The sequence below is a fragment of the Anabrus simplex genome, chromosome 2 (genome assembly GCF_040414725.1).
Source record: "Anabrus simplex isolate iqAnaSimp1 chromosome 2, ASM4041472v1, whole genome shotgun sequence".
Lineage (NCBI taxonomy): Eukaryota > Metazoa > Arthropoda > Insecta > Orthoptera > Tettigoniidae > Anabrus > Anabrus simplex.
Window position 1 is genome coordinate 8,169,849 of NC_090266.1, and position 27,610 is coordinate 8,197,458.

The 27,610-nt window shown below is 40.7% G+C and overlaps 1 protein-coding gene across 2 annotated transcripts in view; it reads right to left on the reverse strand.

The window, feature by feature from the left end:
- The window catches only part of LOC136864958 (lachesin), a 1,585,794-nt gene that overhangs the window by 652,582 nt on the left and 905,602 nt on the right, over positions 1-27,610 (reverse strand). For both annotated transcript variants that reach the window (XM_067142366.2, XM_067142365.2), the window contains exon 5: positions 16,201-16,370. In XM_067142366.2, coding sequence (XP_066998467.2) covers positions 16,201-16,370 — 170 coding nt within the window. The remainder of the gene's footprint in view (positions 1-16,200; positions 16,371-27,610) is intronic.

A 27,610-nucleotide genomic window follows, 5' to 3' on the forward strand; every position in this document is an offset into this window, starting at 1 on the left:
TTAAATTGTTTGTGGCCAAGCAATTGTCTTGCCCCATTATATTGGGAGCTGACTTTATTTCTCACACTGGTCTTGTGCTCGATCTCCGGTCTAGGTCGTGCACATTCAAATTTGCTTCTAGTTATAAAATCCCACTATTAAAGTGTAATTCTGTATCATGTTCATCTATTTCGCCTACCCAGGATGAGATGTTGTTAGACCTTAGACATCTACCTGAGGAGCAGGCTGATAGTATTCGCAAACTGTGTCAGTCGTTTCCCGAGGTGTTCTCTGATACTCTTGGTGTTACTGACCTTATTGAATACAAAATTGAGGTCACGGACTCGATTCCTGTCCGTTTTCCACCGTATAGGCTATCTCCACCTAAAATGAAGGCTCTGAAAGAAATCATCGATCAGATGTTGAAGGATGGTATTATTAGGCCCTCTAAGTCAGCGTATTCTTCGCCTATTTTTCTAGTCCCGAAACCCCAAGGAGGCTTCAGGCCTGTCATTGATTACAGGGCTCTCAATCGGAAGGTGGTGTTGCAATCTGTGCCCCTTCCCGACCTTCATTCTTGCTTTTCATGGTTTCGTAAGGCCAAGTTCTTCACCATCTTGGACTTGAATCAGGCCTATAATCAAATTCCCCTTGCCGAAGAGTCTAAACATCTTACAGCGTTTGCCACGGACTGGAATTTATATGAATACAACCGCGTGCCTTTCGGGCTCCCCACGGGAGCAGCTGTACTCACTAGGCTACTAGATAGGGTCTTCTCCGACATCAAATTTGAGTACTTATATCACTACTTGGATGATGTCGTCGTATTTTCCGAGACCTTTGAAGAACATCTAGATCATCTGCGAGAAGTTCTCGATCGCCTTCGTAAGGCTGGGTTAACTGTTAAGTTGTCCAAGGTTGCCTTTGCTAAGCCCTCAATGTCATTCCTAGGGCATATTGTGTCACCCGATGGGGTAGCTGTCGATCATTCTAGAACACAGGCCATCCGTGATTTTAAACCTCCTAAGGACATCAAAGGTATCGCTAGATTCATTGGTATGGTGAATTTCTTCAGGAAGTTTATTCCTAATTTTGCTAATAGAGCGGCGCCCTTAAACCTTCTTCGTAGGAAAGGCATCAAATTCGAGTGGGGACCTTCTCAACAAGCCGCTTTCGAAGATCTTAAATTAGCTCTCTGTAATGCCCCTGTACTTGCTATGCCTGATTTCTCGAAGAAATTCATCGTCCAAACGGACGCGTCGTCGTCAGCTGTAGCTGCAGTCCTTCTTCAAGAGACTGAACTAGGGAGGCGTCCCATCGCCTATGCATCTAGGACTCTATCGGTTCAAGAAGCCAAGTATTCCATCTATGAGCTCGAAGGGTTGGCAGTCTTATTCGCCTTAGAAAAGTTCCGTCTCTATCTGGAACATGTCAAATTCGACCTGGAGACAGATAATCAAGCCTTAAGCTGGGTCTTAGGTAGGCCGCGTCGTACTGGTCGTATAGCCCGTTGGGCCATCCGTATTTCTGCCTTCCAATTCGATGTACGGCATATCAGAGGTACTGAAAATGTTGTCGCCGATGGACTCAGCCGTATGTTTCATAACGACGTAGAGACCCACGAACCGGTCGACAGTTCATCACCTTCCGAGTCCATACTATCTGGTGTTAATGCCATCTTAACAGATGCTCCCATGCTTTTTAGGGATATTGAGAAATACCAACGTGAAGATCCGACGCTGGCTCCTATAATGGAAACCCTTTCTTCTGGGGAGCATGTCGTCCCTTATGTTCTGAGGAATGGTGTTTTATGTTGCCCTTCGAGGCATGACAAGATGATGAAAGTTGTCGTTCCAGCTGTTCTCGTGCCTATGATCTTCAAATACTATCATGAGACCCCATTGGGGGGGCATCTTGGAATCTTTAAAACCCGTGAAAAGATTCGTGAAAGGTTCATCTGGAAAGGTATGGACGGTGAAATTCGTGAACTTGTAAAAGCCTGTAAATCTTGTTTGCTTAGTAAACCAACCATGTCCACTAAGGTAGGCCTTTTGTCTTCTCATCAAGCATCGCGCCCCATGGAACGCCTGTATATTGATTATGTGGGACCCTTCCCCCAGTCAAAGGGCAATGCTAACAAGTTCATCTTTGTGTGTGTAGATGGTTTTACAAGATTTTCCTGGTTATTTCCGACTAAGCTGGCTACCGCTCAGTCCACCATTACTTGCCTAAATTCTATTTTTGCTTCTTTTGGTCCGTGCCAGTATATTGTATCTGATAATGCTAAGGCTTTTACATCTAATCTGTTTCGTAAATTCTGTTTTGACTTGTCCATCTCTCATGTAACTACATCTGCTTATTACCCTCAACCATCTCTGGCTGAACGGGTTAACCGTAATCTCAGGTCCGCACTTATTGCCTATCATCATGAAGATCCTTCCAGGTGGGACACGTCCCTGCATTGGTTAGCTTTTGCTTTGAATTCGGCGGTTCATGAATCTCACAAGTTTACTCCAGCTTCTTTGATGTTCAAGTTTGTTCCCAACTCGCCGCTCTCTAACCTCTGGTCTCTGAGTGACATTCTGCCCGAGACAATAGATCCGGACAACATCAAAGATCTTTGGAAGAAGGCTAAAGCCAATCTTAAAGTGTCTCATGAAAAGGTTAGGGAAAGGTATGATCGTGGACGGAGACCCACCCCTTTGAAGGTAGGTGACCAGGTTATGGTCAAAAATTTTGTTCCCGCGGGCAAGCTTGCCCCCAGATTTCATGGGCCTTGTATCATTCTCGATTTTCTTACGCCGGTTACTTTATTGTTAAGTAATCCAGCCACCGAGAGGATATTTAGAGTTCACCTGTCCCAGGTGAAACCGGTGTAATTTCTGTGTTAACTTGCTTCATATTATTTTGAAAGGATATGAAGGTTATATTTTTTTTGAGTTTTACTTTTAAGGCATTCTGCACTACCTATAATATTTTGTTTCAGATGTAAGCTTTTTGTAAAACCTGTCCCGACCCGTTAAACTGCCATTCTGTCCTTGCCACGGCCATTACCACGCTCCCGTCTCCTGCTCCACCTTACACTGTGGCTTCATAATGTTTAATGCAATGGGTATCTACACGCCGCTGGCCCCTCAACCTCTCCATAATGCCTGTACCCTCAATGAAGACGATGGTCCAACACAATTCTGCCGCCTAGCTTTAATGTTTCAGTGCCCCCGCAGCCGCGCAGCGCCGTGCAACAACTGGGGAGGGGGATGGGCCCCCTCCTCTCCAGCGAGGCCGACATGTGCACGGCAAGCCGGAGCTCTCCTCCCGGCCAAGGCGGATGTGCGGCGCACGACCTGCTACTGGCCCGCAGCCTGTATCCGTTCACCGCGGGCGCGGCGTACTTCAACACCTCTGCTCCCCTCATAGTGCGGGCGAGCGGTATCTCAGGGTACTTGAGGGGTCCGAGCGGCCTCCGTTGGACGCAAGCTGCAACGGCCGGTCCGGCCATTCGACTCAATCTACATCAACTATATGGACAGTCACCATAAGCAATAACTACACTTGGGCATTCAACTACAATATTTGGTGGACATTGCAAAATTTTTCTTCACCTTTAAGTATTAAAAGTTTATCTTCAGAAATTCAAATTCTACAAACATAAAGACTTTCACCTGCAACAACAATATTTTGAAACTGAATTAAGAAATCTTGTAAATGCTTCTGCTATCTATCTTCGTATCAACATCATTACTTGGACTTTGTTTCAAACTGATTTCATGTGTCACCCCTGGAGGAACTTTTGGGGGGGGGGAGGTCTGTACCGGGCGGTACACCTCTACTCTGTTTATTTAAAAGTTGCGCCAGTTGAAACTCCTCTTCTGGAGGAAGTCTGAACTTTATCTACACTATTAATCTACTAATTTCTCAGAAGATGTCACTACCTGGAAATTTTTGAGTTTGTGAACTGTGTCATTTTTGATGTGTTTTTGTTTCGCTTGAAGTAAGAAGTGTGAACTTTCTCTTCTAGAGGACACTACTGAAGAATTACAATAGTGCAACCTAGTGCGAAATCAAAGAACTATTTTGTTGGAGAAATTTTTATTTCAAGCGTTTGTTCTTTGTTAAATTTCTTTCTGTCATGGTTTAAGTTGGCTGTATACCCCTCTTTTTCCCCTTATTTTGGATCTAGCCAATCCCGAATTTCTTTAATTAATTTTCCACCAATAATGTGTTTCTTCTTCCTCTATGTAGGGGTTTCGTTTCCCTAGCCAATAAAAACTTTGAGGGAGGGTGTTTTATTTCCCCTAACGCCTAGAATCTTCCGCGAGAGGATATAAACTGCTGATTTTGGGGTCTCCGGGCCACTTCTGTTCCATCTTTCAGTGTATTAAGTACATAGCAGGAGGCGGGAAGCGCCTCTTTCCTCGGCAGCGATCTACTACCAGGTAATGGCCTATTAATATCTTCTTTTCTTGCTAGGTCGGCAGTTTAACTCTCGCGGCGGGTTCGAAGCGTTTTCCATCATGTAACCTTTTCCTAAAATGTAACTACTCTTTTCTTCTATTCTCTTGTAAAGCTACATTATGGGATAGAGAGTGCTAACCCCCTCGAGTTCCCACTCACATCGTCTTGAGGTGAACTTATTTTTCTCAACCAATTCTCCCGTAATGTAATGTAAATTGCCTTTAAGTCACCTCTGTAGTATGGGATTAGCCCTTGTATTAACGGCCTAGTGCCAAGTAGGTCTTAAGCAAAGTGTATTAGGAGTGCAAGTTCGCCTCCTCTCAAGTTGTATTTTAGAGGTCATGTATTAATCTTTTCTCACCTAATAGACCTCAGTAGGTTGGGTATTTTACCCCTGTGTATATGTCCTTTGAGGACAACTTGAAAGTTGAGTTTGGTGTGGCCTGGGAGAGGCTTAACTTTAAGAGCGAGTGGCTCTTTTCTAAAATTGAGAGTTGTATGCCTCGAGGAGGCTTTGCTGTGTAATTTGGAGCAAGGGCTCCAGGGTTTGAGTGGGGTCTTCTGCCCCTTTTGTTGAAATTGGTATATCGTAAAGTTGAGCTAGTTGCTCAAGAATTGTGTTTTCAGGGCTCGAAGCCCAAATTCTTTAATCCCTGTAATTGTACATTTCAAGTTGTATTTCGGCTACTAAGTACCTGTTCTATTTGTTGTTACCTAATTTTGAAAAGAAAATATAACCTTGTTAAATTTTAAAATTTAATTTCTCTTTAGTAGTTTGAGACCTATTCACCACCCAGCACCTTCTTTCATGCTTAACTACCACAAAAACTCGGTAACAATAATAATAATAATAATAATCATAATCATAATAATAATAATAATATTAAAATTGAAGTCCGGGTTAAAAAGACATTTAATTGTCACGAATGGTAAATATTATTTGCTATTATTGTGTTGTGTTTGAAATGTACTCTATTATTGGATTATGAGCCAGGAATACGGCGGATACTGAGGGATTCATTGTGCAATTTTATTTGATGCTTGTTGTTTTAAGGGGCCTAACCTCGAATGTCATAGGCCCGCAATTTTATTTGGTGAAGCATGTGTCTAGAGAACCATGTCTTGTGCGAATTTTGGAGCACGTGTTAAATAATGCGGATGAGATTTAGGAGTAATAATAGTTCATCGCGACTCATGAGCCACATGTCGGATGACATTAACGTTTAACCAATATTTATGTGCGTGGTATTTGTCGACCAATTCTTCTGAATATTGAATCGCTGAATTTCTCAATGATCAACTTTGTGATAACTTCTGTTATTTTCTTTACAACCCAGATTTAATCACATTTCTATGAGTGTCATTTTCAAGGCGTCGAGTAATATGAATTAATTAATGTTATATATTATTCCAAGCAGTTTAGAAGTGTTTTAGTGGAAATAATCATTCTTGTGAATGTAATTTAATTTTGGTAAGGTCTTGAGTAGACATGATTCAGTAAAATTACGTAGTGGAAATATTTCAAGAGTATTCACTTTAATTCACACCAGAAAGACGAAATAATATTAACGGAATTTATCCACGGAATGAAACGTAACGATGTAATATTTATGATAATATTTGCAAGGTTCAATGAGGCCATTATTAAATAATTTTCTTCATTAAATTAAGAATTTTTTTGTAAAGGTAGACACTAACGTGATAGCCTGGAATAACTAACTGTGGTTAATCCAACCAGTGACAGGAGGAGATTCTCCCACATGATTTTCATTTTTATTCAAGCCAGATATGGGGTAATTGTTATTCATTTTATATTACAGTAAAATGCACTCTTCGGTATGCTTGGAGAATGAAGGTGTAATATATTAGACAAATTTTGGAGAAGAATCTGAGTCAAAATCATCAAGATAAATTTGCTAAATTTTGTTATTTGTTGTTATATGAAATCCTAGTTGTAATAAATGTCAAACCTGTTGTTTTAAAAGTTTGCCGTCAGTCCTTAAGTCTTACCTGCCCTTATTAACATAAACAAAGCCCGACAGCGAATGGTCCACGTGTGGGTCTCTCGCTCTCCGGCTGAGCCGAATAGGAAAAAACGGGGCAATATATATGATATATATGATATGCGTAAATAAGTGGAATAAGAGGCAAGGCTTTCTGTGCGTGATGTTATTCTGTATAGAGTTACAAGATTGTGAGCAACCGCAACATGACCTCGATAATGTTGTGAGATGGGCAGTACGCAATAGTATGTTGATAATCGGAGTTAAAAGTCAGGTTGTGAGTTTCACAAATAGGAAAATTCCTCTCAGTTTTAATTTCTCAGTTGAATGGGTGAAAGTTCCTTATGGGGATCTTTGTAAGTATCTAGGTGTTAATATAAGGAAAGATCTGCATTGGGGTTTTACCGGGAAGTACACCTCGACACCGCTCATTCAAAATAAGAGCCTTTACAAGCTCCCCTATCGATCAAAAGTGAAACTGATAATACCTCAACTTGGAACTTTAATCGGAAGATGTCACCACTGAAATATTAATTAATTTTGTTATTGTGAAATTTCCTAATATGACTGAATATCTCCTTGTTTTGTCATGCTATACATCAAGAATTATGGGCATTTTTCCACAGATGACACTACCAAAACCTATGATCATGTACTCTGGTGAAAGGTGAAAGATTTTATAACTTAAAGAAGTTTTGTATTCCTACGTTGTCCATAACTGACTCTATGTTCATTTATTTTGGGGCTGGCAACACTTCCTTTTCTTTCCGCCTTGTTTTAATCTAGCAAATCATATTTTTTGTAATTAATTTTCAACCAATCCCGCATTTCTTATTCACTTTGAATTCACCAATTAAATTTGAGAGGGAGAGCCTGGATTAGTCTTGAATTCTCTCGAACCCTCCCTGATGGTGTATACGTTGCGGCTTTTCGTGCTTTCTTGCCAATTGATCGTCGTCTTTCTAAGTGTGTGTGTAAAATCAGGAGGCGGGGCGCCTCTTTCGTCGGCAGCCAGAACATCTACAACGTAACGGCCAAATAAAATTTTATCTTCCTTACCCTCTCGAGCTCCCCTTCATGTTAGTTTGAGGTGTCTGCGATTTTGCAACCTCCTTTTCTGTAATGTATTTCAGTTATTTCCATGCGCGCCACCTCAAATAGCTTGATATTAGCCCCTGTTTCATCGGCCGAGACCCCTGAAGGTTTTTAAATTTTTCATTATCTTGGAGCGCTGTGTAAGCCTCCATTCCATTTGTGTTCGGGCCATTTATTTAGCCTATTTTTTTCGCAAATGCCCTGTAGGTTGGGTAGTAGATGCCCCTGTGTAAAAACCAATTCAATTTGTAAATGGTTGCTTGAGAGGCCATATATTGTAAATTTTGATGTAATGTTGCCTTGAGTGGGCCGTAAGGAACGGAGAGCCTGTTAGCTCTTTTTCAAAATTTTGTAAGAGTAACGAGTGCCTCTGGAAGGCTAGATATTGTATTCTGGGGGCAAGTGCTCTTGAATTAGGGGATTTCTGCCTATGACTAAATGAATCCTTGTTTTCAATTAAAGTTGTAAATAGGATCCTGTATCTGTGGAATTGTAAATCTAGGGGATTGAAGCCCAGAATCTGTATAATTCACTAATCTTGGATTTTCCTAGTTTGGGTGCAAGATTGATTTTTACCTGACATGCTGTTATGTTCACTAAGTGAAAATGTGTTAAGTTGTTGTTTTCTGTAGAAATATAAACTTCAGTTCAAGTTTTGAATTAGTTTTGATATTGTAGATAGACCCATTCACCCCGGCACTTTCTTAAACCTCTTCCTGCTCCACGGGTATCCTCGTACCAAGTGGTAGCAGAGCATGGTTGAATGGGTCTAAAGTAATCCCTTTGTCCGCTAGAATCGAAACTAATCCCAACTCTAAGAATTTATCTCGGTCGCTGGTATTTTTTTCTAAATTTGTAGTATACTATCATTATGTCTGGCCCTCACAAGTCCTCGCTCCTGGGTACTTAAGCAAGGAGGAATTGATCTATGAGTTTTACATTAGAAATGATCAGTCTGGAGGCATGGTTGCACCAGATACCAACAAACTGAAAGTGTCACTAAATGACCAATTTGTATCCCAATTTGGGGGAGAAGGAAATTGATGAGGCTCTCTCCATTATAACGGACAACACCACCGAGCTAGCATCTGTAGTATGCCTTTTTGAAGTGAGCGATCCTTCTGCTAACCAACTTAAAAGAGTACAAGCAAGATTGTTCAATTTTTATAATAGGGTTCCGGACCTATTTTCTCCCGAGTTAAAAGAAGATTATGCTAAGGATGCTAGTAATTATTTGACCATCTATCAGAAATGTCAAATAGAGTTAGTCAATTGTTGACTGGGGCAGCTGCTCTCAAAACCGATCAAGCCCCTTTAATCAACTTGCCTGCTGAGGAGGATTCTTCCAAAGTTGTAGAAAGTAGAAAATCTGTGGCAACTGAACAAAATTCTGCCCCATTAGAACATAGGTCTGATCGTTGTACACAAATTCCACCTTTATTTTTAAATAATGCTGGGTTTAGTAGTTTGCTTCATCTATTGGCTATGTTGCTAAATTTTCAGTAAACTCCACTAACGAAGTAATTTCATTTCTCAGGTTCTTTGTTGAATTTCAAGATCACGCTGTAATGTTTTCTCTCTCTCATTCCTAAATTCTTCAAATTATTTACCCTTACTCTATAGATCTCCTCTCGGACAAAATAGTTAAAGCAATAGCAGAGTCATCTTCCATAGAAGACTTCCTGCCCATCTGCTGGCTAACTTCATTCCGGCTCGAGCCATGTAATCATTAATCCAAAAGTACTATTTCAGAGTACTGCGACTGGATGAAAATCTTGAAGAATTCATCCCAGATATTAAGTTTTACACCAGGGTATTGGCTCTTCATTTCCCTCAATATCAAATTGTGCAGACGAATGTTGAAGGCATTTCCCCGCCCTATAGGTCGTATCTGTGTTTCGCGTCGGCCCTCAAAACTTTTCAGAATTAGAGGCTATGGCGGTCTCAGCCGAAGGAGCAAGGTATGCCGACAGCTTACGAATCTGGTGCTCGGCTTTCAGAGCAAGTCGTGCACCTTCCAATTTGCTAATAATTGTAAAATTCCTTTGCTCAAAAGTAACTCTGTGTCATGTTCATCTGTTTCGCCTACCCAGAATGAGATGTGGTTAGACCTTGGAAATCTCCCTGAGGAGCAGGCTGAAAATATCCGTAAATTGTTTCAGTCGTTTCCTGATGTATTTTCCGATACTCTTGGTGTTACTGACCTTATAGGAAACAAGATTGAGGTTACGGATTCGATTCCAGTTAGATTTCCGCCTTATAGGCTGTCACCCCCTAAAATGAAAGCTCTTAAAGAGATCATCGATCAGATGCTAAAGGACGGTATTATTCGACCTTCTAAGTCGGCGTATTCATCGCCTATTTTTCTGGTGCCGAAACGCCAAAGTGGCTTTAGGCCTGTGATTGATTATAGGGCTTTAAATCGTAAGGTGGTGTTACAATTTGTGACCGTTCCTGATCTTCACTCTTGTTTTCAATGGTTTCGAAAAGCCAAGTTCTTTACCACTGTAGACATTCCGACTCGTTGGCTGAATGGTCAGCGTACTGGCCTTCGGTACAGAGGGTCCCGGGTTCGATTCCCGGCCGGGTCGGGGATTTTAACCTTAATTGGTTAATTCCAGTGGCCCGGGGGCTGGGTGTTTGTGCAGTCCCCAACATCCCTGCAACTCACACACCCCACATAACACTATCCTCCACCACAATAACACGCAGTTACCTACACATGGCAGATGCCGCCCACCGTCATCGGAGTGTATGCCTTACAAGGGCTGCACTCGGCTAGAAATAGCCACACGAAATTAAATTATTGTAGACATTAATCAGGCGTACAATCAAATAACTCTAGCTGAAGAATCGAAACATCTAACAGCTTTTGCCACGGATTGGAACTTGCATGAGTACAACCGCGTGCCGTTCGTGATCCCCACGGCGGCAGCTGTCCTCACTAGACTGCTAGATAGGGAGTTCTCCGAAAACAAATTTGAATACTTGTATCACTATGTTCATGATGTCGTCGTACTTTCCAAAACCTTTGAAGAACACCTAGATCATCTAAAGGAGTTACTCAATCGCCTCCGTAAGGCCGGGTTGACTGTCAAGTTATCTAAGGTAGCTTTTGCTAAACCTTCTATGTCAATCCTAGGATATATTGTGTCGCCTGATGGGGTTTCCATTGATCATTCTAAAACACAGACCATCCGTGATTTCAAACCCCCTAAGGACATCAAAGGTATTGCCAGGTTCATCGGCAAGGCGAATTTCTTCAGGAAATTTATTCCTAACTTCGCTAACAGAGAGGCTCCCTTGAACTTACTCCGTAGGAAAGGCGCAAAATTCGAATGGGTGCCGTCTCAACAAGCCGTTTTTCAAGATCTGAAATTAGCTCTCTGCAACGCCCCTGTCCTTGCTATGCCTGATTTTTCGAAGAAATTCATTGTTCAAACCGACGCCTCGTCGTCGGCGGTGGCTGCTGTGCTTCTTCAGGAAACTGAACTCGGAAGGCGACCCATCGCCTATGCGTCTAGGATATTATCGGCCCAAGCGGCCAAATATTCCATCGATGAACTTGAGGATTTTGCAGTTTATTTTGCCCTACAGAAGTTCCGACTCTATCTGGAACATGTCAGTTCGACATAGAAACAGATAGCCAAGCCTTAAGTTGGGTATTAGCTAGGGCGCGTCGTACTGATCTTATAGCCCGTTGGGCCATCAGGATTTCTGCATTCCAGTTTGATGTGAGGCATATTAGACGATCTGAAAATGTTGTTGCGGATGGACTAAGACGTATGTTTTCTCACGGCGTGGAGACTACGGAACAGGAAGATAGTTATTCTCTGCCCACGCCCATACCTCCGGGCGTTAATGCCATTTTGACTGATGCCCCTTGTTGTTTCGAGATATTGAAAAATACCAAAGTGAAAATTCTGTGCTGGCTCCTGTTATGGAAACCCTTTCTTCTGGGGAACATGTCATCCTTTATGTATTCAGAAACGGGGTTGTGATGGCCGTTGAGGCATGGCCAAAGGAAACAAGTAGTGGTTCCAGCTCTTCTTGTCCCTATGATCTTTAAGTACTATCATGAGACCCCTTTAGGGGGGCATTTAGGCATGTTCTAAACTCGGGAGAAGTTTCGGGAGATGTTCATTTGGAAAGGTATGGACGGCGAAATTCGTGAATTGGTAAAATCTTGTGAATCTTGCTTAGTTAGTAATCCAAACTTGTTCACTAAACTAGGTCTATTATCTTCTCATCAAGCGTCGCGCCCCATGGAGCGCCTATACATAAACTACGACGGATCCTTCCCCTAATCAAAGGTTAACGCCAATAAATTCATTCTGGTATGTGTAGTTGGTTTCACTAGATTTTCCTGTTTATTTCCGACTAAGCTGCCAACCGCTCAGTCCACCATTTCTTGTTTAAATACCATATTTGATTCTATTGGCCCCTGTCAATATATTGTTTCCGACAATGCTAAAGCATTCACATCCAGCTTATTCCGTAAATTCTGTTTTGATCTGTCTATATCACATATAACGACCACGTATTTTTATCCTCAACCATCTCTGGCCGAGCGGGTCAATCGTAAACTTGGGTCTGCTCTAAACGCATTTCATCATGAAGATCATTCCAGGTGGGATACATCCCTGCATTGGTTGGCCTTTGCATTAAATTCGGCGTTTCATGAATCGCACAAGTTCACACTAGCTTCTCTTATGTTTAAATGTGTTCCTAACACGCCGCTCTCTAACCTTTGGTCACTTAAATATGTATTACCAGAGGCAATAAATCCCGATAATATTAGAGATCTATGGAAGAAGGCTAAAGCCAATCTTGAAGCTTCCCATGAAAAGGTTATGGAAAGGTACGATCGTGGACGAAGGCCCACCAATTTAAAGGTTGGAGATCAAGTCATGGTTAGGAATTTTTTTCGTGAGGGCAAGCTTGCACCCAGATTTAATGGGCCGTGCGTTATATTAGATTTGTTGACACCAGTTACATTATTGGTCAGTAATCCAACCAGAGAGAATCTTTAGTGTTCACCTCTCTCAGATGAAACCTGTGTAATGTCATTGTTTACTTTTCCCATCAACATTTAGCAGGAGTGTGAATGTTATGTTATTTTATTCCAGGCCTTCTGCCCCAATTGTGTTATTAAATTTGAATATGAACTTTTATGTACGATGTTCCCCTCTGTTTTTCCTGCTGTCAATTCCCTGGTGGCCTTTACCAAGTCCACGCACTATTGGCACACACTCACCTTCCACGCCGCCCGCCCCTCTGCATCACCAAAAAAGGTCGTACTCACAAGTCTCCAACAACACTTTTCTGTCGCCAAGATTTTACTGTTTCAGTGGCCCCGGTGTACTTTAACATTTTGTGAGGAACACGGGAGATGATAAAGGGCCCACTTCGCTCTAGTAAGGCCTCCTTCTGAACGGCGCGCCGGAGTGCATCTTCCCGGCAAAGGCTGAAGTGCGGTGACCCTACCGCCAAACCATCTGGGGACTGCAAATATACATCTCATCTGCGGCGAACATCACCACAACTACCCCTCTCATAATAGAGGGAGGGGTGTATCTGAGGGTACTGTGGAGGTCAGGGCAAAATCAGCTGGGTATCGGCAGCGACGGAAGGTCTTGCCGTCAAATCTAATCAGCATGTAATGAACTTCTACGGCCACAAGGACATCTTAAATCTGAATTTACAAATTTTTGTACAAATCTATCTTCAGTAAAAGACTTATAAATTTTTCAACTGGATAGGGTTTCTCAAAAATTCTTCTGTGTCACCCCTAGGAAGGACGTTTGGGGGGAGGTCAGTACCTCGACTCCAGTCATTCATAGTAAGCGCCTGTATAAAATCCCCTATCGATCAAATGTGAAACTGCTAATATCTGAAAGTGGAACTTTAAAGGGAAGATGTCACCACTGAAATATTAAGTGAAATGTTATTGTGAAGTTTCCTAATCTGACGGAATTTCTCCTTGTTTTGTTTTGCTATACATCAAGACGTTTATACATTTTCCACAGATGACACTACCAAAAAATTCTGATCATGCACTCTGGTGCAAGGTGAAAGAACTTATAACTTAAAGAAGTTTTGCATTCCTAGGTTGTCCATAATTGACTCTGTGTTCATTTATATTTGGGTTGGCAATACTTCCTTTTCTTTCCGCCAGGTATGAATCTAGTCAATCATAAGTTTTCGTAATTAATATTCAATCAATCCCACATTTCATGTTCACTGTGAATTCACCAATAAAATGTGAGAGGGCTGGCCTGGATTAGTCTTGAATTCTGGCGAACCTTCCCTGAGGGTATACAAGTTGCGGTTTTTCGTGTTTGGTTGCCAATTGTTCGTCGCCTTTCTAAGCGTGTGTGTTAAGGTGGAAGGCGGTCAGCAGCCAGAATATCTATACGGTAATGGCCACATAATTCCATCTTTCTTGCTGTAGCCGCAAATTATTCCAAGGGGAAAGTCCGAATCTTTAACTGTAAAATCTACTTTTCTAAAATGTAACTTTTCTTTCGGCTAATGTGAAAACTTCATAAAATTAATTAATTAATTAATTGTAAATCGGGGATAGAGAGTGATTTACCCTCTCGAGCTCCCCTTCATCTTGGTTTGAGGTGTCTGCGATTTTGCAACCTCTTTTTCTGTAATGTATTTCAGTTATTTCCTTGCGCGCCCCATCAAGTAGCTTGGGATTAGCCCCTGTGTCATAGGCCGCAAGCCCTGTAGGTTTTTAAATTTTTCATTATCTTCGAGCGCTGTGTACGCCTCCATTCAGTTTGTGTTCGTGCCCTGTAGGTTGGGTACGAGATGCCCCTGTGTAAAAACCAATTCAATTTGTAAAAGGTGGCTTGAGAGGCCAGAGATTGCCCTTGAGTGGACCGTAAGAGACTGAGAGCCGATTAGCTCCTTTTCAAAGTTTTGGAAGAGTAACGAGTGCTTCTGGAAGGCTAGATATTGTATTCTGGGGGCAAGTGCTCTTGAATTAGGGGATTTCTGCCCTTGACTAAATGAATCCTTGTTTTGAATTAAAGTTGTAAACTGGATCCAGTAACTGTGGAATTGTAAAACTAGTGGCTTGAAGCCCAGAATCTGTACAATTCACTAATCATGGATTTTTCGAGTCTGGTTTCGAGATTGTCTTGTACCAGATATGTTGTTATGTTCACTATGTGAAAATTTGTTAAGTTGTTGTTTTCTGTAGAAATATAACCTTCAGTTCAAGTTTTAAATTAATTTTGATAATGTAGATAGACCCATTCATCCCGGCACCTTCTTTAACCTCCTGCTCCACGGGTATCCTCGCAACAGGGGTAAACACATAAATGGGATTATAAGTAAAGGGTAGGCCTACATATCTCAACACATGGTTATGGGGGTATTTTGGGCTTGTAGTAAGGATGTAAATGAGAGATAATATAAGTTCCTGGTAAGAGACCAACTAGAGTATGGTTCCAGTGTATGGGAACCTCACAAGGATTACTTGATTCAAGAACTGGACAAACTGAAAGAAAAGCAGTTCGATACGTTCTGGGTGATTTCCGACAAAAGAGTAGCGTTACATAAATGTTGCAAAGTTTGGACTGGGAAGAATTGGGAGAAAGAAGACGAGCTGCTCGTCTGAGTGGTATGTTCCGAGCTGTCAGTGTAGAAATGGCGCGGAATGACATTAGTAGACAAAAGTTTGTGTGGCGTCTTTAAAAGTAGGAAAGGCCACAATATGAAGATAAAGTTGGAATTCAAAGGGGACAAATTGGGGAAAATATTCGTTTACAGGACGGAGAGTTAGGAATTGGAATAACTTGCCAAGGGAGATATTCAATAAATTTCCAATTTCTTTGAAATCATTTAAGAAAAGCTAGGAAAACAACAGATAGGGAATTTGCTACCTGGGCGACTGCCCTAAATGCAGATCAGTATTGTTTGATTGATTGATAGGTTAATGTGTATGAAATTTGATAAGGGATTTAGTGGCCTTCTTCTTCTTTGCACTTTATATTACGTCTCTAACTGGACATCCTCCCAAAGCTACAAGTTATACGTTGTATGTGTAGGTATTTCTCGACAAATGAATTAGTACAGAGAACCGTAAAGCACATTTTCTGTGCTGCTATGAATGTACCATTAAAAAACATTGCAATTTATTTATAAACATTAAAGTTTCCAATAATTCTACTGGTGCCATATTTCGAAATCACTATATTTATTACAACCTAGGGTTCTGCTGCCTGACGACATTTCACAGCCGTTGGTGTCATTATGGGAATCACCAGATGTCTATCCACGATCGACTGGGCTCATGAAGGGTCTGGTACTTCGGAAATACATAACATGACTATTAATATTGGGATCTGTAATGGCATACACAATGCTAAGCCCCATCCGACCCACAGTCACGTGAACTCCCATTTGCAATAACACAGATGCTTTGGCTGTAATTCAAAACAAGCCCCTGAGATGTTTTATTTTTGCCCGACGTAAGTGAACGCCTCCTTTTCGAAGAAATGCAAGTAGTCACCTACTTTGGGCTCACGACTCGAAACCTATAAAGTGCCCATAACTTGGGCTATTATTGTAGGTTTGGACACAATCACCTTTCTCTCACTCAAATATTGGGTATGATACTGGCCATCATTAGAGTAATAGAAGTACTCACCGGTCTCTCTCCCAGATTGCGTACACGACAATGGAGGAAGGCAGTTCCTCCTAGTTGAGCTGTCACATTTGTCACAAGATTGTTGTCGAACACTGGGTCATTGGTCCTGCGGCCTTGAGCATTCTTGCTGGGATATCGTTCCGTACTGCCACCCCCAACCTCACGAGAATCTGTCAAACAAAAATGTACATGTTCTAAAATTACTCAAGGTCTTAAATAAACATACAAGTTGAGTACAAAAGTTCGTTTCACCTTGTGCGGTAGATAGCACTCACAACTTGCTGTGTGCGCTTTCATTTATCTACGTTTGAGTGAGCGTGGGTCCATTGTGAAAGAAGAATGCGTATCTTACACAACAAACCCTATCACCTACAGCGTTTGCATGGATTATTACCTCGGGATTTTCCCCCATGGGAAAGATTCTCTCCCTGATTTCTGCAACAGACCATCACGGTAATGCGATTTCTGTCTTCATTCCTCTTCACCAATGAAGAGATGGCAAAAGTAACCTACAGAATCGCCTACAGAGAGAAACCTAGCCGTGTGGTTGAAGCGGCAGCAGCAGCAGCTCCACATCAATGTTTTGGCAGGTATAATTGGTGGCCAGTTCTTCTCCCGCAATGCCTTAACGGAGAAACGTATCTGAACTACCTGAGATTCACTCTACCTCCATTGCTGGAGAATGCATGCGACAGGCGATCGAGCCCCAACCCACTTCACCGACACCTCAACAAAAACTTCCGCAGACGCTGGAGGCCCTGTTGCACGATATTCTCAATCACCAGATTTAAAACTCCTGGAATTTTAACATGTGGATATATCTGGAAGACATTGTGTACGGTGAGCCTGTTCATGATGTTGAGACGTAGCCTGCGACGCTATTCGGACAAAGGCCGCAACATTGGAATGAGTGAGTCAATCCCTGATGTGAAGTGTGAAGGTGTGCCCATGGAGGCCACTTTGCATCTGTTGTGACATGGAAAGAATTCAGGCCGTATAATCATGCCAGAGCGCATTCTTGAATGTCGAACTTCAGTGCCATCAGTACGACCCTTATGGGAATACTAGAACCGCGATGGTCATATGAGGACGGGGAGGGGAGGTGAGAGGGAAGCACGAGTTGCGGAAGGGGTCAAGTGACTGTAACACGGGATGCGCAACCATTCTCTAAGTTATTTCGCCTGGTTTCATGTATGAATAATAATAATAGTAATAATAACAATAATAATATCAAGGTGGTTTCGGAATAGGAAGAACATACATTGAGCAGATATAGTTTGAAAAGAGTCATGGAAAATTACACCTCAAGTGATCTGGTAGACTTCTTTGTAGATTTACAGAATGCGCATGATTCAGTGGACCACGAAGTGTTAATTTGGATTGGATGGTAAAACGACAGAATATCAAGCAGACCCTAACTCTCATACTCTCTAAAGTAAAATTCATGGGTAAATTTTTCCAAGGAGTTCGAAAATAAGACAGGAGTAAGGCAGGGTGATGGACTGTCAACGGCTCAATTTAACTGCTTGTTGGAGAAGGTTCTCCATGCATGGGAAAAAGAACTCAAGAAGAAAGGTTTACTGAACCAAGTACGGTATGTATTAGAGGTTCAAAGAACGTTGTCAAGATGAACTGTCTAGCATTTGCTGATGATTTAGCAATTCTTTCTAGAAACACAGACACAGCGGTAGATCAGCTTATAAAACAACAAGCTGAAAAAGCTGTACTTAGGATCTCCTTTGAAAAATCTAGTACTTGACGAATATCCATAGCTCCCAACAACTAAAGACAATGTATGGTAAGATTGAAAGAGTTAACAGCTTCAAATATCTCGGCGAGATTGTGAAGATGGGATGTAATGAAAGAGAAGCTAACAACAGTAGGCGTGATTGAATGGCCACAGCGTATCACAGAATACACGACCTGTACAAGTAAAAAAGCCATTTCAATGCACGCTAAACTCAGATATTCAACTCTGTGAATAAACCCGAATGTCTGCATGGAAGTGAATGCCTCCGAATTACTGGATAGGCTGGTCTGTGATAACTTGGTATGTTTTAGAGATAATGGTCACAAAGATCGTGGCTGGACAATACGGGTCGCGAGGACGAGAGAAACTTCATCAGAAAACCCAAGGACTGCTGGAATCCATCAAGAAGCGAAGACTCAATTTCTATGACCACCTATTCAGAATGGAAGACAAGCGGTTGACTAAGATAGTAGTGTGATAAGTGCTTCAGGTTGGTCAGGAAGGATTTAAAAATTTGGACTAAATCGCGAAGACAGAACCAAGTACTGCTTATTGTGGTAACAAAACAATCAAATAAAAATAATAAAGATACAACCAACCTGCCGACTGCCGAACTGAGCATAATACTGACAGTTTATAAAACTTAACCCTCTTGGAGCCAAGAGCCGATCTGGTCGGCTGCTCCCCATCAGCTGGAAGAGGCCAGAGCTCCGCCTCCACTCTACTATTGTAAAGTGCCAGGCCGTTTTCAGTGGAAATACATGTATTTTAAAATTCGCGTATATTTACCGGTGTATAGCAAATACCGGCATGAAATTTTCTACATATCGACTACGTAGAATAAGAAACTGGTTTGGAGTGATATAAAGAGTCAAAGACGTTTTATTGTTGATTTATAGTTGTCGATAACGTTTATTTTTAGGAAGAGAAAAATATTTTCGCACTTTCTCTCTCAATATCTACTTTGAAAAATAATTTACGATACAAAAGAATATACGTAATTATGTATAATGTATCTCTAAATACAATTCTATAGAATAACTAATTTGAACGAGAAAAATAAAAACGTAAAAAATAAAAATTCAAACATATGTCACTAATAAAAACAAGACAATTTTACTCACCGATAAAATTCGCGTGTATGTATCGATGTTTGGCAAATACTGACAACAAATTTTCTACGTGCGGACAACACAGTATTAAAATAATTCTGAATTATTAAATAAGTAAAAAATAGTAGTTGATATTATAGTTTTTTGTTTTCAGAAAAAAAAAGTTTCTCGTTTTCGGTTTAGTGTATATTAGAAAAATAATTCTACAATACAACAGAATTTACGATATTAAGAAATGTATGGCACTAAAGCCGTGATTTACTTTCACCTACTAAGCGACCGCTGCTCAGTTCGGTACCTGCAGTTTACGAGGTGAATCATGGCCAGTGAGACGGATCCTCTCAGTAATTATTCTTGGTTTTCCAGACCAGAGCCGCCCTCTCACCCTCAGATATCTTCTCAATTGCAATCACTTAGGGTCACTTAGATTGAGTGAACCTCGAACCAACCCTCACGACCAGGCGAAAATTATTGACCTGGGCGGGAATCGAACCCATGACCTCCGGGTGAGAGGTAGGCACGCTACACTTGGCCCGCGGAGACCGGCAATTAGGTAATGATAGAGGACTATATGTGACTATAAGGTTTAGCAGAGAGTAAGTGAAAAGTAAATTTAAGTGTGATATGGGCGGAGAATCAGACGGTAGGGCATGTTCACGTTGAGGAATGTTGTCGGGTTCATTGGGACAAATTTCCACAAAATGTTCTCCAGAGACATCATCATCATATTCGTTATCACTAGTTTCATCTACCACCATATTCAGAGTAGCTTTAGTGCTGTTAGACACAATTAAACGTCTCTTCTTTAGCTGCAGTGATTCCGCGGACGTGTCCGGTATAATTTCGTCGCTACTCTCTGAACTCAATTCCCTATCGCAATCCGATAAATTATCCACGTTAACTTCGCACTGTTCCAAACACTGCAGTAATTTATTGTCATCAATACCTGCTGAAAAATATCACATGAACAACATGCCATTTCCCTGTCACAAATCCAATCACTGCAAGGAGCAATCTCTTACTGACCGGTTAGCGGTATTTGTAAACACAGGAAACGACTCTTGTGAAAGGTATAACACCCTCTTAGAACTGCCAAAGCAAGGCCAGGCACACAATAATGTGTAGCCCCTTTACTACACGTTGTAACAAAAGTATGCACGTCACTATAGGTTGCCTCAAAATTATGTATATCACAGAATTTTAAGCCGGCCGATGTAATCGGCTCTGGCAATTTAAAGGGCGGATGCTCGCACTACCACCTGGCACCAAGAGAGTTAAACGTTTGAAAATTTCACAAACAATAATAATAAGAATAATAATAGGATAATAAGAAAAAAGAAGAATATATTTGAAGATCTACCCAACATTCGGGTTGCACAATTAAGCAAAAGAATAACTGAGGCCGTTTATGAGACTGAAAGGCTTGAAACGTTCCCAAATAACGATAATAATTTTGAAGGTCTAACCTGCTTTCATGCTGAATATTCAACATGCGGAATAAATACTGACTTCAAGCAGTTTTCAAAGACGTCGAAGTCCTTCAAGTGCCCCTTTACGTGCCAGAAAACCTAGTAACGCAATCTGTACAGCCAGCTTCAAAAATTTCGTATATGAATAATAATAATAATAATAATAATAATAATAATAATAATAATAATAATAATAATAATAATAATAATAATAGGTGGTTCACCCTGGAGCTCTTCCTAAAAACATACGTACTTACAGTGAGAGTGGAGTTTTCACATATCGCATAAACAATTATATCTAAGATATTATGTCATTTATTTGTGTTTTTATACCTACAATAGTGTAGTATTTCATTTATAAAATATATTTATTAATGAAATTATGAATAGAGGGCAGCACCTCGCTTTCTGGCGCGAGTGACTGGCTAGGGACGCGGGGAGAAGCGCGTCAGACATGACACGAGTAACATGTGGAGACAACAGTCTCGTGAAATCATGTAATTGCACAACAGTGCTAACATTTTAAGTGCAGTCAAACCATTGGCACAAAAACAATTTCATCCTTTCAAGTGTAAAGAATTTCTAGTGTTTTTAGTGTCAGTGCGTACCTCGTGTGTAAATATATAATTGTATATGTACGAGCAGTACTTACAGTACTGGTGTGGTTTTAGTTCACGAATAACTGAATAAATAAGTGACTTGTGTGCTCTTTATGTTTTACAAATGTATTTTCTTAATAACATTTAAGTGGTCCTCCGAAAGTGTACTTTATTATGCGGATATTATATGCGACCACCAGAGGTAAGGTTAGATAGTGAACAAAATAACAGTTCATCTCGGTCAAACACGACATTCCGTCTGCAGTGAGAGGTTTGCTGAAATTGATAAATTCCATACCGTAGTGTTAAGCTGCTATTATTATAGTTATTAAATCTGCAAATTCACCAAGGCTCACTGACACGCACAATGTATTTTAAATGATTGGATCCGAATCCTGAAGTATTTTGCAGCTCAGTCTATGCATTCACGTACCCTAGTGGCCTATTAAGTAAGCTGGAATTTCGTAAAATGCATTTCCTCATTCTCTGCTCGCTAATTGTGCGCTTCCTACTGGGTGAACGATGTACTTGCCTTCCTGGTTCGTATGTGGGCTCCTGCCATCTGCCTACGTGAAGTGGAACTTGCTTTACGATCTCCGACCGCAAAAGAACGACAATCAGTTCAATTCAGTTGTCGTGAAATCTGGTTTTATGAAGGAAGCTTGCGGGCTAACTCTTCTTGGGGACTATTAAGTTGTACGACTACTAAATGAGAGCTGTGGAGATATAGCTTGGACTTGATCCAGGGTAGAATAATCGCCACTCCGGGCGATTAGGTCTGAAATATTTTTTTAATTGGATATTCTTCGACCTTGTAAGTACGTATCTGCATCTTCTTGTTCTACGAATCTGGACTCATTCATGGATGCAACAAGAGCACGTTATATTGAGAAGCAAACAGAAGGAGTTTGGGTGTAATAACTATGTGAAAAAAGGGGTTATCAAGTTATACCTCAAGTAAATCCGATTTTGGCATAAACATTCGACATTCAGGTCATAATCATTTCATTGCAATTACTGGGTTGATATTGGGGTTCAAAGAAATTGTAAATCTGTAATTCGCTTTGATTTTCAATTTGAAATAATTTGAATACTTCATAAGATAAACTTACGTGAATCTATACTGTAGGAGCTCCGAAGGACCATTGCTTATTAATACTTTATTGGTATAAACACCTATTTAGTTGTTTAAGTTGATCTTGTTTAACTCATTCGAATTATGGTTGTGTATTTCGGAGCTACCCTTTCTGGGGGATAAGCTATTAAGCCGAAAACCTTTTCTGGTGGACTGCTCGGATTGTTTGCGTAGCCATCTTGGTATGTATGTCACGTGATCCGTCGCTACGTTACCGAATGTAAACTGTTGGTTGGCGTGTACTCTGCTGGGTTTGATACGTGAGTGTCGTTTCTTCTTGTTATGACACATGAAATTCGCAGATTGATAAGTGAAATTTTTCCTTCTGGTGCTCGGATATTTGACCTGCTCTGGTGATAATTAAGTCTGATTTCCTGTGGCTCTTGTGGTATTGATATTTATTGTATTTGAGCCTGGACTATTTTCTCCTGGGCGTTATTTGAATTATGTTTGATTTCCTTGTTCTGTTGAATTGGACCTCGGATACCGTTTCCTTTTCATTACGTTTTTAAATAGTAACTACGATCCCAGTTATTCCCTTAGGAATTGTTTTCCCTTTTTTATATCTTAAAGTCAAGTTCTCGAAGCCAGTGAGACTGCTGTTAAAGCATACTTTCTTTTACTGCTCTCTAATTGTTGGTACCTGGATTTCATTAATTAATATATATATTTTGTTAAAATGTTTAGCATTTTCGGAAGTATTTTTTTATCAAATTAATTTTAATTAAAATATTTTCCTCCAAGAAATTAGTGATTTTAATTATTTCAGCCAAAGATTAATTAAAATTAAGTTTTAATCGCTCCACATTGCCTGGTGGACCCTTGCTTTCACACACTGCGACGACCTTACCTTGCGATCTCAGTAGGTAAGTTTTTCTTATTTATAACATTGTTGTTCTGTTGTTATGATCTCTGGTCGTGCGAACTGCTCTGTACCAAAACACTCTCACAACAAACTGAAAACACGTAGTTCATGTTTCCCTAGGGGCTATTAATGAGAGGTTATTGTTATCATATTGGCTGAAATAATAAGAAGTGTCTGTACTAGAATTTAAAACTGTGAAGAGAAAGGCAAGATTGGTATTGGAATTCACTTGAGTGTTTTCTGTCTTGTTCCCGAGGATGTTGCAGAAATTGAGGTTGGAGGATTGGAGTCGTCCGGCTCTATGGAGGGCGAAGTTGCCTTTCTGCTGGCTTCCCTCGACCGTCCAGTCAAGCCAGGTGACATGGGAGTCGGACTGGGTGAGCCGATGCAGACCGTAAGTTTTTCACTAACTGAATTGACATCTCTTGTAGCTCAGCTTAAAGAGTTACAACCCTCTGATTACCAGACAAAACGACTAATATAGAGAACTAGTCACTTCATCAATAGAATCCAGGATTTGATATATCTTGGTCCTGAAGCTGAATTAATGGCGTAGTGTACATCATTGTTGACATCGGCGATTAATATTTCCATTGAACTTGATATTATAATAAGTACGCAGAAGGTCAGTCAATTGTCGTTTAGTAACGAAACTAGTGTTAATGAGAGCAATAATCTAGATGGAACTGATAACCCTGTTACCCCTCAAACTGCTGGTAACCCATCATCTCATTGCTGTGGGCTCAGTCCTGTGTTGGAAAATGTATTAGCTAGATCATGTTCTACTCCTAATTCGATTAAAGACGTATTTAAAAATATAAGAATTTTTCCGTGAATTCAATTGATGAAACTATTAGGTTCATGCGCTTTCTGGTTGAGTTAACTGAGTCGGCCAGTGTATATTCCGTGGATGCACTTGGAATTTTTAGAGTGCTTTTTCCAAACTGTAGAGGGGTTCTAGAAAGGGAGATTTCAAAAGAATATTAATAATTTGAGTGTAACGGAATTTCATGAAATGATTTTGGCTCGCATTACAGAGTCTAGTTCCTAAACATTGTTTAAGTTTGTTGGCATATGTACTTCATTTAAAGATTTACTGTGAGGTGTTCAAGATTATGGTTCCAGAAGGAGAAATGGTAGATCGCATTAGTAAATATATTACGCCTGAATATAGATCCTTTTCGTCATTAACTAAAAGTCCAGGTAATTTTGCTGAACTCGAGGAATCCTGCACATTCGCCGAAGACGTGAAGCACGGCGGTGAGTCACGGCATGCTAGATATCCACCTCCTGGTGTTTCCCATAACCCGACTCATACTTCCACTCACCCTGCCACCCCTCCTCTATCTAAGAAGTGTTATGCTTGTGGGTCAAGGGACCACCTAAGAGATAATTGCCCTTCTGTGAAACGTAGAAGTACATAGAGTCAAACACAGAATAGTGGTTGCTATATATGTGGTTCTAAGTTGCATGTGAAAAGACAGGGCCCTAAGTTAGGCAATGGTAATTCTCAGTGACCAATCGATGTACCCAGTGCTGTTAAAGAAAGCTTGTTTGTTGATGGTAGTGCGAGTAATAAGAGCCCTTTTCCTCAAACGTTAAGTATTTTCCTGGTAAAATCATTGCAAAGACTTTGACAATTTGTCTTGAGATCAACAATTAACCTTCCTAGGGTTTGATCCATTCATGTAGCGTTGTATCGCTTATGAATGCAGATTGGTAAAGGAAGATGAAAAGTTTTTGCAAATTACCTGAAATAAGGACTTCTTACCTTAATTGTGTGACTGTTGATAGGAGTAAATTAGAAATTCTTCGTTCCATACCAGTCAAGGTCCGAATTGTTGAATTCACTTGGAAAATAGATTGTATTGTGGCTTCTAATTTATCATACCAGATGATTTTGGGTGCTGACATTATGGTCAAGGTTGGAATGGTTCTGAATTTGCAAGATAGAAAGTTTAGCTTCAAATTCTGTCCAGGTAGAAATTTGAATTTTAATGATGATGTAATATTTCAAAATTATCTCACTTGTGCTTTGGATGAGGATACTGAGGAAAGCGACTGCGGCAAGTTAGATCTTAATCACCTACCGGGGAGCAAGCATCTAAAATTCATGACTTTTGTGCTATGAATCCTGATGTCTTTACTGATAAGCTCGGATTGACTAATGTGCTCAAGTACCACATTGATATAACATACAAGATTCTAATTAGATCTCTCCCTTATAGGTTGGGCCCACCTAAGATGGTCGAACTAAAGATCAATGATAAGGTGCTCGAGGATGGTGTCATTAGATCTTCTACCTCCCCATACTCTGCCCCGATGTTTTGGTGCCGAAGGCGTCTGGAGGTTACAGGCCGGTGATCGATTACAGGGAATTAAACCGTAAGATCATTATGCAATCAGTTCCTTTGCCTGATATGCGTACTTGCTTTTCTTGGTTCCATGGTGCCAACTATTTCTCGACATTCGATTTGAATCAGGCATACAACCAAGTGCCTCTAAATGAGGAATCCATCCCTCTTACTGCATTTGCCACGCACTGGAACCTATATGAATACACCAGATTTCCGTTTGTGCTATAGACGGGAGTGACTGTGCTCACTCGGTTGTTGGATTCTGTGTTTGGGGATGTTAAATTTAAATGTGTAATAATTTACCTCGATGACCTAGTCGTTTACTCATCGAATTGTGAAAATCATCGTAAACATATCAAGGAAGTCATTGAAAGACTAAAGATAGCAGGTTTAACAGTGAAGCTTTCTAAAGCGAACTTTGCCAAATCACAGATCTCTTTTCTGGGTCACATTGTATCCGCTCAGGGTGTTTCCATATATCATGCCCGTACTCAGGCTATCCATGATTTCAAACCTCCTATAGATTTAAAAGGAATTGTTAGATTCATTGCATGACCAATTTTTTAGAAAGTGTGTCCCTAATTATGCAGAAATTGCTTCTCCATTGAATTCATTGCGTGAGAAAGATGTTAAATTTGTTTGGGAACGTCCTCAACAAAGAGCCTTTGAGGCCTTAAAACGCTCTTAGCAATGCTCCAGTCCTTGCAATTCCGGATTTCAATAAAAAGTTCATCATCCAAACTGATGCCTCTGGGAAGGCTATTGCGGGAGTTCTATTGCAGCAGTCAGAAATGGGTAAAAGCCCTATCGCCTATGCGTCTAGTTCTCTTTCACCTCTGGAAATGAAGTATTCATTATACGAACTGGAATGCTTAGCGGTACCATTCTCATTAGAAAAATTTCGCGTTTATGTTGAGCACGTAAACTTCGGTTTAGAAATCGAAAATGAGGCTCCAAAGACCTGGAAGATCGATGAGGTTGGCGCTGAGAATCTCTGCATTTAATTTTAACGTTCGGCACATTCCTGGAATGCAAAATGTAATCGTTGACGGCCTTAGTCCCATGTTTGATGCAGAGGAGTTTTGTGAAAATTCTGAAGGGAATTGCATATCCCCAGTTGGTTTGGTAATGGTGAATCCTATTTTGACTAATCTTCCCAAGTTGTATCACGATACTGGTCTGCATAAAAAATACGACCCCCAGTTCAAAGGAATTTTGGAAAGAATTAATTCTGGAGAAATTATTAAACCCTATTCCTTTGTAAAAGGTGTGCTTTGTTGTCAATCCAGTCATGATAATTGGATAAAGATTGTTGTACCAAAAATTTTGTTTCCCGCCGTCTTCCAATATCATCACGATAGTCCTCTACGTGGACACTTGGATAATTTCAAAACTAGGCTGAAAATTATAGAGTTCTTTATTTGGAAATACATGGTTCAGGATATGAAGTCCATGGTTAAATCTTGCAAGACTTGCGCTATCAGTAAACCTAGCTTAAACAACCTTGTGGGGTGGTTGTCATCGATTCAAGCTTCCAGAGTTGTAGTGATTGTTTATACATCATATGGGACCCTTTCCGCGTTCTGGTCGCGGGAGTACTCACGCATTGGTTTGCATTGATGCATTCACCAGGTTCCGTTGGATCTTTCCAACCAGGTCGACTAATGCGCAGTCTACGATCTCCTGTTTGAATTCTGTCTTCGCCTCCTTTGGAACGCCTAAGTTTTTGGTCTCAGATAATGCTAGGTGGGTTTGATAGCCACTTGTTCAGGAAGTATTTGTTTGATTTGTGCATTTCGCATGTGACAACAACTCCTTATTATCATAACCCATCATGTTCAGAGAGAATGAATAGGAATTTAAAATCAGCACTCATAGCCTACCACCACTCGAATCATTCCAAGTGGGATACATGTCTACATTGGTTTTCCTATGCCTTCAACACTGCTACCCATGGGTCCCATGGTAAGAGCCCCATGGAATCGATGTTCAGTTTCGTTCCATTTTCACCTCTATCAAACCTCCTTCGTATTGAGTAACTGTTACCTGAGGTATCTACTCCCCGCGACGTACGCAAGGTGTGGGACGAAGCCAAAGCAAAGTTAGCTGTGTCATATGAAAAG